Source organism: Eptatretus burgeri, chromosome 13 (assembly GCF_056783735.1).
Source record: "Eptatretus burgeri isolate ZD-2024b chromosome 13, Ebu_testis_v1, whole genome shotgun sequence".
NCBI lineage: Eukaryota > Metazoa > Chordata > Myxini > Myxiniformes > Myxinidae > Eptatretus > Eptatretus burgeri.
Genome location: NC_140973.1, coordinates 7,011,052 through 7,023,110, shown reverse-complemented (window position 1 = coordinate 7,023,110; position 12,059 = coordinate 7,011,052). Strand labels below are relative to the sequence as shown.

At 43.2% G+C, this 12,059-nt stretch overlaps 1 protein-coding gene across 6 annotated transcripts in view; it reads right to left on the bottom strand.

Moving 5' to 3' along the window:
• The window catches only part of LOC147013766 (cilia- and flagella-associated protein 337-like), a 69,322-nt gene that overhangs the window by 29,926 nt on the left and 27,337 nt on the right, over positions 1-12,059 (bottom strand). For all 6 annotated transcript variants that reach the window (XR_015050505.1, XR_015050506.1, XR_015050507.1 and 3 more), the window contains exons 12-14: positions 11,497-11,566; positions 10,214-10,442; positions 2,393-2,498 (exon numbers count right to left, since the gene is read on the bottom strand). Coding sequence is in view for 3 of the 6 variants with exons in the window: in XM_085850961.1 (XP_085707087.1) it covers positions 2,393-2,498; positions 10,214-10,442; positions 11,497-11,566 (405 nt within the window). In the remaining 3 variants the exon portion in view is untranslated. The remainder of the gene's footprint in view (positions 1-2,392; positions 2,499-10,213; positions 10,443-11,496; positions 11,567-12,059) is intronic.

The following is a 12,059-nucleotide window of genomic DNA, read 5'->3' as shown; positions in this document are numbered from 1 at the left end:
AACTCAAAGCTCAAAGATTTGCCGAAACTTTTGATACAAATTGTTGAAAAAAAAATGACGGTCTGTAGATCATAAGGAAGCCTGGTGTTGGTGTAATGGTTCAGGTGATCTTAAGATCTTAGGGTCCTGAGTTTGTGCCCCTGCTTTACCATTGAAATAACAACAGGTGGGTTGACTCAGCCTGTCATCCTTCTGAGGTCGGCAAAATGGTTACCAGATTATTGGGATAATGCATCATAAGGGAGCTGCATACCGTGCATGTTTCCTCAGTGCCGTACTCTGCCCACAAGGAAAATGGCACCTGATGGATGACTCCACGAATCGAAAGAAACGAGAGACTTGGGTGCCTGACCGCGCAAAGTGGGGTAAAGCAATTGGTTCACTCTCTATCTGTCTATCTGTCCATTTCTACGATCGAGGAACCACTAAACTTACAATGAATCTGAACTTGGCAAAATTGTACGGAATCTTGTCCCCGGTGTGCGTGCATCCAGAGGAGTGAGATAATTGTTTTAGTCCGTCGACCTGTCCGGCAGCGAAACAAAATTGAAAATCATTCCAAACAGCACAACTTACTCTTCGTCGGGATGTCATGAAGGACACAAACATCAGGCACGAAGAACTAATTTAACGTGTTAAATAATGTGGTGTAAAAGGGTGCGCATCAACGACGGTGAACTTCCGATTTAATGCATTATTTATTTATTTTTCTACAGCCTTTAAAAACTTTTATTTCATTTCCATTGAATTATATATTTGAACACTATGGAACACAAATCGCTTTGTTTGCACACTTCCAAAAACTTTTGGTTTAGTAGTACTTGGGCAAAATTGAACACCGTTTTGACCAATCAAATTTTCCACGCATTCTATGGGCAGAGTAACAGTTGGATTCGGTCAAAAATGATGGTACCGAACGATGCGACCACAGAGCGAACTTCGGCCAAAGGATGTTTTTGTTTTCGTGCATCGCTTTATCAAAGATCGTTCCAAAATCGTCAGTTTCTCAGTGAAGAGTTGTCAGAAGGTTCAATTCTGGACTGTCCCGTTTGACGGATCGGCTTTGTGTGGTTGCCATCGAGCATCGATCACAAACAATGCTAATATAGATCGTGCTTGGAAACACAAAGCAAGAGTTTAAAAGACCATTCCCATGTCCTTTTTCTCAATACTGTGTGGGGTAAGGTGTTCTATGAACTCTCTAGTTATTTCATGTGACAGTTGCAGTTGCCCCTGTACCAAACATACATGAGTGCATAAAAATCGATTTCATGATAATACTGTTGTGAGCACGACCGCAAGGTGGAGCAGAGTAGGGTCGACTCCACCGAACACCCGGAATCTAGATCGTACCTTTCGGAAAACTCCGAAAGGTATGGGTCCCTTATAGGACCGTGAATCGTCAATAAATCAATCACGTGGGACAGGGTTATCTGCCAAACTTCAAAATATCTAGAGGCACACGTGGCGAGCTACCGAGGATTCAAACCCTCGACGGCACTCGTACGGGATGAGCCATGTGCGTGCTCGACCCGTGCGTAACCCGAGCGGAGGGTTACCGAGGTCCTGTCGGTCCAATGTTCAATTTGCCGCTTCCCAAATTTCCCAACATGCACCGTGCTAAGCTAGACCAGACGCGCTCGAGCTGACGGAGAACCAGACTCCAGCGACAGGACGAGATGAGAGCAGACACCGGCGACAGGACGAGATGAATGTCCTCCGTTCGTCCAACATCACCAACCTTTTTTCTCTAGGAGGGAGGGGCCTCTTCTCCTGACCACTTGCCTCTTGATTGGTCGGAACCATCGCGCGATTCCCTGGCCGCCCTCCATTAGACAGACGCACGGTCGGCGGGGCAAATTCCCACCCTTATGGGCGGAGTCCAGAGCAGAGGCGTTTGTGGCTCCGCCCACCTCCTCACCTCTGGCCGCGTGCTTAATAGCGATCGTGTTGAGTCGGAAACGGGGAGGGTGAGACGCCCACTCCGCGCCGATTGGCTAAGGAGGGACGCCATGCCTACGTTGGACTCCGTCCACGTGCGTGCTTGCTGGTGAGCGCGCGAAGAATGCCGCGAGCAGAGTGTTGTTATTGGCATTGTTGTTGTAGTAAAAAAATCCTAACTATCAAAATAACTTCGCAGCGCATGTACATTTAATTCCCATTAGACCAGAGACGGGACCCTAACTAGAAACTCGTACTTATCGAAATAACTAAGCTACAGGGACGGCTGTGTCTGTCTGTGTGCACAAGGCTTCCAAATTCGTCACAATATATCGATTTTCATGAACAAACAGAATTGCCAGAATTTATAAAGTACAAGTTCTGTATGTGGCACAACAAAGTTCCACCTTGAATGGCTCTCGTGATTGGCTCATTATCTTTTTTTTCTTACCTTCACACAACTTTTGGAATCGACTGAAAAGATTTGTGCTCTGTCTTGACAAATGGCCACGTAGCAGATGGGTGCCCTGTGACCCTTCAACACACCCGCAGTACACCTGGATAAAGCATGCGGCCATGGTCAGTCAAGGAAGATTACATATTGTAGCGTCAACGGCACAACTGACGTCGAGCTCCTTGCGGCAGGAGGTTCAAATCTCGCGATGTTCCGAACGACTTAACTCCTGTGGAGACGTTCCAAATTAACGGCGGACAACGTGTACGGGTCGTGAGGAGAAACACGGAAAACTTAGCTCTTTTTAAAGCTCTTTTAAATTAGCTCTTGTGGAGCAGCTCCATGAGCTAGACAATGAGGAAGGATGATGAGTGATGATGAGGTGATGGGCAAGATGGCGAACAGGCTCTGGGCGATGAACAAGCATAGGGCGAAGGCAAGCAGACAAAAATGGGTAGAGGCAGGTAGGCAGGACGACCTCCTTAGAGAAAGCTCTCCTCCGTACTCTTTTCCTCCGTCGGGTTTTACCTTAGCCTCTCTCCATCCTCGCAGACTTCCAATCACCTGATTAGGCTCCTCCCTCTTCTCCCGAGGCAACAAAAAAACTCCCTCCCCCCCCCCCCAAGACGATCCGAGCTGTGCTCTTTGGGAGGTAACAAACGCTCATTTCCTCACTCTCGAGGAAATCCAAGCTCCACCCATATTTCTCTCGCAAAGTCTCCCGGCACCCTTGGTCGAGGTTGACCTTGAGGTTCTACGCACAATTTTCTAAGCTATCATCCAACCCAAACTATTACCATGCACCACCCCCTGTATGTTGCACATTCAAACGAGACAATTCTTCAGCCAACATTTCCCTACTTATTACATCAAGATGGCTAACTACTCGTACACAGACCATGCTACTCTGTACATTCCTATCTGCTCTATGGTAATATCTAACACCCCCTCCCCCACAAACATAATAATATAATATCATGAAATGTAAATTGTTGTTGAAAATCCATCATTATATTTTGTTTTTGGCTCATTAGGTCCCAGCAATAGCGTCAGAACCAGAGACCCAGTTCATAAATTCTATTCACGCATCAATGTATATACCTAACACCTATTAATTTGGCTAAACGGGGTCTTTGGGGACAAGACTAGTACCTAGTTGTCATTCTCTGAAGGTTTATACAATTGACTTATTAGCATATTCATGTGGCTCGTCATGAGTGCGATTTGGGATATTTCAAAATTTTCGACATTTTAAGTACAGGCTACTCATATTTACTCTCGATATGTCCAGATGGTACCACATTGTAGATAATCATGCCCCCTATGCATACGAAACCCATCTATCGTGATAATCCAGTTTCCCACATGTCGGGAAACTAAAAACGAAGATTGTTTTTTTTTTTGCCAAAATTTTGTTTCGGTTTCGGATTCGACATCTTGTAAAATTACCCACAGCTTACAACAATCAAGACCCATGGAGGAGTTTGATGGATTAAAATTATCCCCACATGTTACCTGACATGCTGGAGAACAAAAATCATGGAATATTTATAACCAGCATTCCATACCCGAACTTCGACAAATATAATGCGACCCCCATATATATATATATATATATATATATATATATTTTTTTTTTTTGCAATAAATTATATATTTTCCATAATTGTGGTCTTCAGACATTATTCATTCTCAACATGTGCGCAAGGTGAAAATATATCAAAGTACACACAAACTTCTGCCAAGTTTCATTTCAATTTTTTTTTGTTTTTATATGCAGTGTCGTACTTGGGTATTCTCCGCTGCCACTGCTCAATCAAGCCTCAATGTTATTTGGATTGAACCTGGCGTGTGCAGTGAGTGCGTTGCCAATCAAATTATCCAAGGTGCATCGTGGAACCGAGCACTCTGTGCTTGCAAACTCACCGTGGAAGCCAAATGGAGAGTATTCTTCCGCGACTTCCAAGGCTGGCACAACAGCAAAGGGAAACGCAAGTATCCAAGTTCCAGCTCACAAAGAAGAATGAAGAAAAAGCTAGAAGATCAAATTAAGTGGTTTTAACCCATTTGAATGACAAGGTGAAAAACTTGTATGTATTTCCACCAACGATGTAGCAAGTGACGGCATCCAACATGACTTATGGACAGCTTGAGAGTGTGGTGCAGAACTAGTTACCAAGTTCGTGGAAGATCGGTTGCTCCCAAATGCTACCAGAAGTCTCCATGACACCATTCGTAAGAACAAGGCAAAAACGGTCACAAATTTGAACAGGGTGAACGTCACTACATCCACTGGCAAAAGCAAAACCATCGAAAAAGACCACGATCTATTTTGAAGACTGCTCAGTGCTGAAAGTAGTGGTCGTAAGATGGATGCCAAAGGACAACGACAGCAAGAATTAGCCCCAGTCCCTCTTGCTATTGAGAAAGTCAAACAGGAGTCACGACCTACAGATAAAGGAAATCTGTGTCATTTGCCGCATGAAACTACTTGGAGGAAAATATGCCAGAAACAGATGAACCAACTTGTGTAATTGTTGATGGTACGGCGGTGGTTCAAGCAATCGGAAAAACCAACCAATGCTACAACTCTTGGCGACCAACCTGACAGTTTATGACTTTATGTGGTCATGTCCTAAGCTGTGTGAGAGGCTCTCACACAAGACTAAACATTGTCTTTGATGACTATCGCAAGAATTCCATCAAATTAGAGACCACAGTGCATCGAATGACCAAACAATGAAAGATGAGATGTGTAGTTGATGGTTTTAATAGTTAAGCGGTGCATCTACCATCCGTATGGCAGACGTTCATATCACTGGAAGGAAATAAAGTGATCCTCATTCAATTCTTACGGGAGAAACTCCTATTTGAAAGCACAATGCCTACCAGATCAACAGGCAGTTGTAGCATCCAGGTGGGGATGGATTCCTAGCTTGTCATCTTCTGGGTATAATGTTGATCATTTCAACTTAACAGGAGGCCGACACGAAAATTGCTCTTCATGCTCATGATGTAAACGACCAGAATTTCCCAAGAGTAGTGGTGTGTTCTCGAAACACAGACATTTTTTTACAGCTGATGTATCATGACACAACACCAGAAGTGTGGATGAGTACCAGGACATCTAAAGAGAAGTAGTTCTTCCCAGTTAGCATTGTATGCGCAAGTCTGGATCCTGAAGTCATCAACAATATCCTTCGCTTTCATGCTTGAACAGGACCAGACACAACCAGTCAGTTCTGCGGGTATGGCAAGCGACCAGCTTGGAAGACATGCCTGCAGTATCCTAAGCTACTGAAAGATATTGGTCACAATCCTGACACTGGTATGGCTGATATTGAGAAGTTTATCATCAAAATGTACAGTCCAACAATGACAGTTACATGTATCAATGGTATACACTCAGAACTTTTCCATAGAATCATTGACCCTGACAAACTACCACCCACTCAAGACTGTCTGTGCACATACTACGCAGTCACTACCAGGCCATAGTGTGGCTCAGGGTCGTATTCGCCAAGCCAGAGCTACCCTCACCAGAAGAAAGTGGGTGAGTGTTTGATGAAACTGAATGTACCTTACATCCAAAACTAATGACACTGGATCATGTTCCTGTATTCCTACCTGTACAGAACTCTTGATGCGTGGATGGCTGGATGCAAAGCAACTACCTGGACATCATTTCTTTGCACATGCAAAAAGCATGACCCGTCATATATCCTGCCGGTGGGTGCAGAGAACAGTGCACGAACAGCTGAGAACAACTGTTTCCAGGGGGAGGGAGAATCTGATGAAGACGAAAAGGTACCGACTTGAGACTAACTCATTTCGATTAGATTTCACCCTGCTTATACTCCCCATCTGTCAATCATCTACATGATTTTTTTTTTTGGCTTGTAGTGTCATTGTATGCACTATAAATGTCTCAAAAGATTGCTCGGTGATAAATGGGAAATGGTTTATCGGTTTGGTTACAGTAAAATGACATTGAACAGCATTTTCAACTTGGCATACATGATGCTTGATTCTTTTGGTATGATGACAAAATATGTGGGTAACATTACATTTGTCGAAGCTGTTAGTGTTTGCTGGTTATAAACAATCCATGATTTTTTTTAGCTCACCTGGAACGTAGTTCTGGGAAGCTTATTAGGTTGCCGCGTCGTCCGTCCATCCGTCCGTCCGTCCACAAATACGTGCAACTTGTTATCTGAAACTACACGTACAATTTCCTTGAAAGTTTATCACAACCTTCATCACCGTGTATGTACCAAACCTTGTTTATAGCATTAAAAAAAAAAATCTGGCCCAAAGAGGGTCTATGGGGGTTGCCCCCCAAAATAGCTATTTTCTTTCTTCTCAGAAACTATGTATATGCAATTCTGATGAAACTTGACCACCACCTTTATCACCCGTGATGTACCAAAGATTGTTCACGACATTCAAATAAATTCCATAGGAATTGTCCGTTACATATTTTGTGGAAAATCCATGCCTACCAGTGGTTCCCTGGTTATCTTATACAGCCGCTGCCAGGTGAGTGCCCAGGGGTGTTGCCCCTGTGTTTGTTCTCCGACATGTAGGGTAACATGTGGGGATAATTTTAATGCATCAAACTCCTCCATGGGACTTTATTCTTGTAAGCCGTGGGCAATTTTACAAGATGTCGAAACCGAAACGGGAACAAAATTTTGGCAAAAACAACCGAGCTTTTGGTTTCCTGAAATATGGAAAACTGGATTATCATGATAGAAGGGTTTCATATGCGCAGGGGGGGGGCATGATTACCTACAATTTGATACCGTGTGTGCATGTGTCGAGCAAATATTTTGTGCCTGTATTTAAAATTTATCACGTTTTGAAATATCCCGAATCGCGTACATGACGAGTCACGTGAATGTGCTCCCGATAAGTCGGTGGTATGACCCTTCAGAGAATGACAACCAGGCACATCTCGTCCCCAAAGGTCCCCTCTAGTCAAATAGATAGGTTTTTAGACCTATACACTGATGTGTGAACAGAATCACAATATAAGCCACTTTATTGAGTTTGGTTCCCACATGACCGTCCTGCCAATAGCAGACATCAAAAAAATAATCAACACCCAATCACATCTCTTCTCCGGAAATGGAGGAAAACAAACAACCCACCGTCACCTAATCAATTATCCCCAGGTGACCAGGATTTTCATATAATTAACCCTCCTGCTCAACTAGCCAAAGAAAGCTACCTAAAGCAACGAAGAAAAAAAATTTTTATGATGGAATTTCACCCAATGAGGGATAAAAGCCTTAAATCCAAAGGATACTGTGAATACAAAAGTGCTGAAACCACAAAAAAGCCTTCAATGGCATTGATTGCAAGAAGCAAAGATTGGACTGAACGTAAAAGGAAGCTTGAAAACAAGGAATGTCACAAGAAAAATGTTTTCCTTACAAAAAAAAAATATGTGAACACCTTCCTCGCCCACACAAGTTAAAGGCCCAGTCCCACCTTGACGTTTTAGCCAGCTTATGCCGATTTTTGGAAAATTTGTCCAAAACGCTGGTACACGTCGAATACGTTATGGGTAAGTTTTGATAACATTGAGAGCACGCTGAAAAACACTGCCATACGTCGTAGTATGCTGGCTTTAAACGTTGAACTTTTGGGTTTTCCTCGAATTTTTTCATGCTTGAAATTTTACGACGTATGCCGGCGTATGACTCACACATTCCGCTACGCTGGCCATAAGTTGTAGGCACGTTATGCGATCGTTGACACGCGTTGAAACACGTTACTTGTAAGTTACTCATAAGTCGAAACACGTCGAGGTAATGTTTAGCGTACCCGAAACTTATTTCTAACCTATGAGTAACGTTTTGTAAGCATGAACGTTGTTCACATTTTGCAACACGTTACTTGAAAGTACTACTACTACTACTACTACTACTACTACTACTACTACTACTACTACCACCACCAACATCGACATCAGTAAATTCTCTCCAACTACTACTACTACTACTACTACTACTACTACTACTAAAAACATCGACATCACTAAATTCTCTCGAACGACTACTACTACTACTATTAACATCGACATCACTAAATTCTCTCGAACTACTACTACTACTACTACTACTACTACTACTACTACTAACATTGACAACACTAAATTCTCTCGAACTACTACTACTACTGCTACTACGAATACTACTACTACCAACATCGACATCACTAAATTCTCTCGAACTACTACTACTATTAACATCGACATCACTAAATTCTCTCGAACTACTACTACTACTACTACTACCATCGACATCACTAAATTCTCTCGAACTACTACTGCTACTACTAATACTACTACTACTAACATTGACAACACTATTCTCTCTCGAACTACTACTACTACTACTACTGCTACTGCCACTGACATTGACATCTACTCAACATGGAGTCTGGAACACTGACGGGTTCCTCTTGTGAAGCCCATTTGTATATACCAATTCCCCTAAACGCTGCCAATACGCCATTATACGGTAGCTGTAAGTTAGAAACACGTTCAGTAAGTTCTGTGGTCGTCCGGAAGATGTCAATCAAATTTGTCTATATACGCCAATGTGCGTTTGAGATACGTTACACATAGGTTCAAAGCACGCTACTCATAGGTTCAAAGCACGCTACTAATAGGTTCAAAGCACGTTACTCATAGGTTAAAAATTAAGTTTCGGGTATGCTAAACATTACCTCGACGTGTTTCGACTTATGAGTAACTTACAAGTAACGTGTGGCCGACGTGTGTAAACGATTGTGCCGAGAACTTATGCCAGCGTATGCGGAAATTGTGAGCCGTACGTCGAGTACGTCGTAAAATTTTCAGCATGCTTGAAATTTCACGACGTACTAGACGTACCACGGAATATGACAGCGTACTTCATTGTTTTTCATCGTGCTCCTAACGTATACACAACTTACCCATACCGTATTCGATGTGTCCCAGTGTTTTAGACACATTTTTAGGTCGGCATACGCTGGATAAATCGTCAAGGTGTGACTGCGATGTTGACACTTCCAATTTTCAGGTGGTTATGATTTAAATCGGCGAGCGGCAGGTTTTTAACAGAGAACGCCACGAGTTCGTCGGCGATACGTGCAGCGCACTATGACTAAGTTAAACTATCGTTGGGCATAGGTTGTGAACGCCGACAACAGGCTAAGCATTCGTTGGTATAAGTTATGTTTAACACAACGAAACGTTCTGTGCCCGTTACTAATATGTTATGTATACGACCAACACGTTATGAATACGACCAAAACTTTTTTTAAAAAACCTCAAAACTTCAGCGTAAGCCAACGTTTTACGTGCATTTTTATACGTTGCCATTCCTGGCTAAAACGTCAAGGTGTGACTGGGCCTTAAGATACAAGAAGAAATGGGGGAAAAAGAAGAAGAGAGGCCAGCAAAGATAGGAGGTAAGACTGGAAAGAGAAATGGGATTGCAGGAGGTGGTACGCATGAGAAATGGAAGGGAAGGAGGATGATGGGGATCAAGTATCCCACGGTTTGGTGGAGAATTTTTTTTTTAGCGAACATAGCGAACGCTGGTTCTAAGAGAGCTCCGTGTTGTTCTTCTTCTTCTTCTTGTTGTTCTTCTTCTGGTGAAGACAAAACCTTTATGACGCGGCTCTTGGACACATTTGTCCTTGTTTTTTTGATGTTTGACAGGGAAGAAAGTGATCTTACTCGAATGTAAAGGAGTTTATTTGAAAGTTTTCAGTTAGAGAAGGTACCAAAAGTGCCCCGAAGCAGCTTTGATCGTTACTCACCCAGGCACTAAGGGGTTCCACATGCGAACAGGTCCATCAAGGCCACCGGTCACCAGCAGATCAAGATCCTTACAGAAGTCGAACGTCTTCACACCTTTGTGAACAGGAAACACCGTCTCATCTCGCATCTGCCGCCGAGCAGGCAGCTGTCTGAAGCCAGAGCCTTTCGACCCTTCTGATGACATCTCCTTAAAGTCACCGATGTGGTGCGTGGAGCCAATGGTGCAGCCTGTGGATGATGCATTCCAACGAGTATTGCATGTTCTTGAACCATAAGCAGTAAGAACTGTTTACATATCTCTCTTGTTGAGTTAAGTGGTTTGGCATGGTACTTCTGATGCTCTCTGGACACCCCAAAATTATATAAATAAATAAAACAATTACTCGTTTATAATCGCTGACACCGTGAGTTGGTCCCGTACATGAATTGTTGATGCATTGTGGACCTACCAGGACCATTCCAAGCAAGCCTTTCTTCTATTTCACCAATCAGGGGCTTGATCGCCCCATTTGGAGAAACTTTACTCCCTGAACCCGATAATCCAGCCTCAATTAAACTAACTCATTGTGGCCGAACATGAATTTTTGGCGACATTAATCATGCGTCGACTTGTGGCACCACAGGCTGGTCTCTACCTTCGGTGAATGAACGTTCCAATGAAGTAACCACAAAATTCCATCCTTTCCATAATTTTTTTCCCCCCCAATATTCAATGTTGTGACATCGGTGGTTACAAACCACCCCTGTTGATGTCAATTGCACAAAAAAAATACAATTTTATCTGCTTTACAAATGTCAGATGGTGTCTTCAAGGTGGAGCTTCTGGATTTTCGTCTTCCGGAGTGTTTGTTTCATTATCATCATCATCATGTTGTGCCTTTTTCTCTCTGAAGGTCATCATGATCCACTTTGGTATCCTGATTTATATCCTCAGGGGGGCTCCAGAACAACCACAAGAAGCCAAGGCATGATAACACACCTTTTTGGCAAAAAGGCACTGTGAAATAGTTAATGTCCACCAGCAATCAATTCAAACACATGGGTTCCCAGCTTGATGTCCGTCCAAAGAAGGACACACTTCGTGATGCAACACTCTGCCTGTGAAGCACGACTTCCCCAGTCTATAGTCAGCCTGAGAATCGAACCCAGACGAGTCGGCTCAAAGACAAGCGCACATCTCTGCGCCGTTCTGCCGGACAGTGTTTATTTAGACGTTAAATGTTTCCTTGTAAAACACAAATGACAAATGAAGTGCAACAATACATCAGGTCCAAAGTCTTACCAATGACAAGAGCAGTGCCAGCGTGATTGCTCGAAGATATCACACGTTGTACACATGGATAATATTTGATCTGTTGGAAAAAGACACGGAGAAAAATCAGAACCACGAACAGTCTATTAGGCCTGTGTCTGTGGACCAGTAAAGTACTGCTCTCCCCTATGGGCTGGGGCTCCAGCATCGCATCTGTCTCTCCTGGATTATGTGGAATCTGAAGCTCAACATTATCGGAACCTCACACAATGAGGGCTAAGCACAAGGACTGTTGCTTTCACATCACAGGCAAGTTGGTGATCCCCTGATCTCTCTCAACCCTCCAAGCATCCTCAATAACTCCAGGATGCACATGTAACCCACCTGGACAAACTTTCAGAATTGATGTTGGCTGCACACCTCAACTTTTTTTGGTGCTTTACTTCTTGTGTATTTGGAACTGCCTACAACTGGCTGTTCTCTCACACTCTTCCCTCCGGGGCTTCAAGTACTTTACCACCATCTCATGTTAACCTGTTGGAAAAGACATATGGTGAAAAATCTGGTTAAAATGAAAACAGCAAAGCTGACGT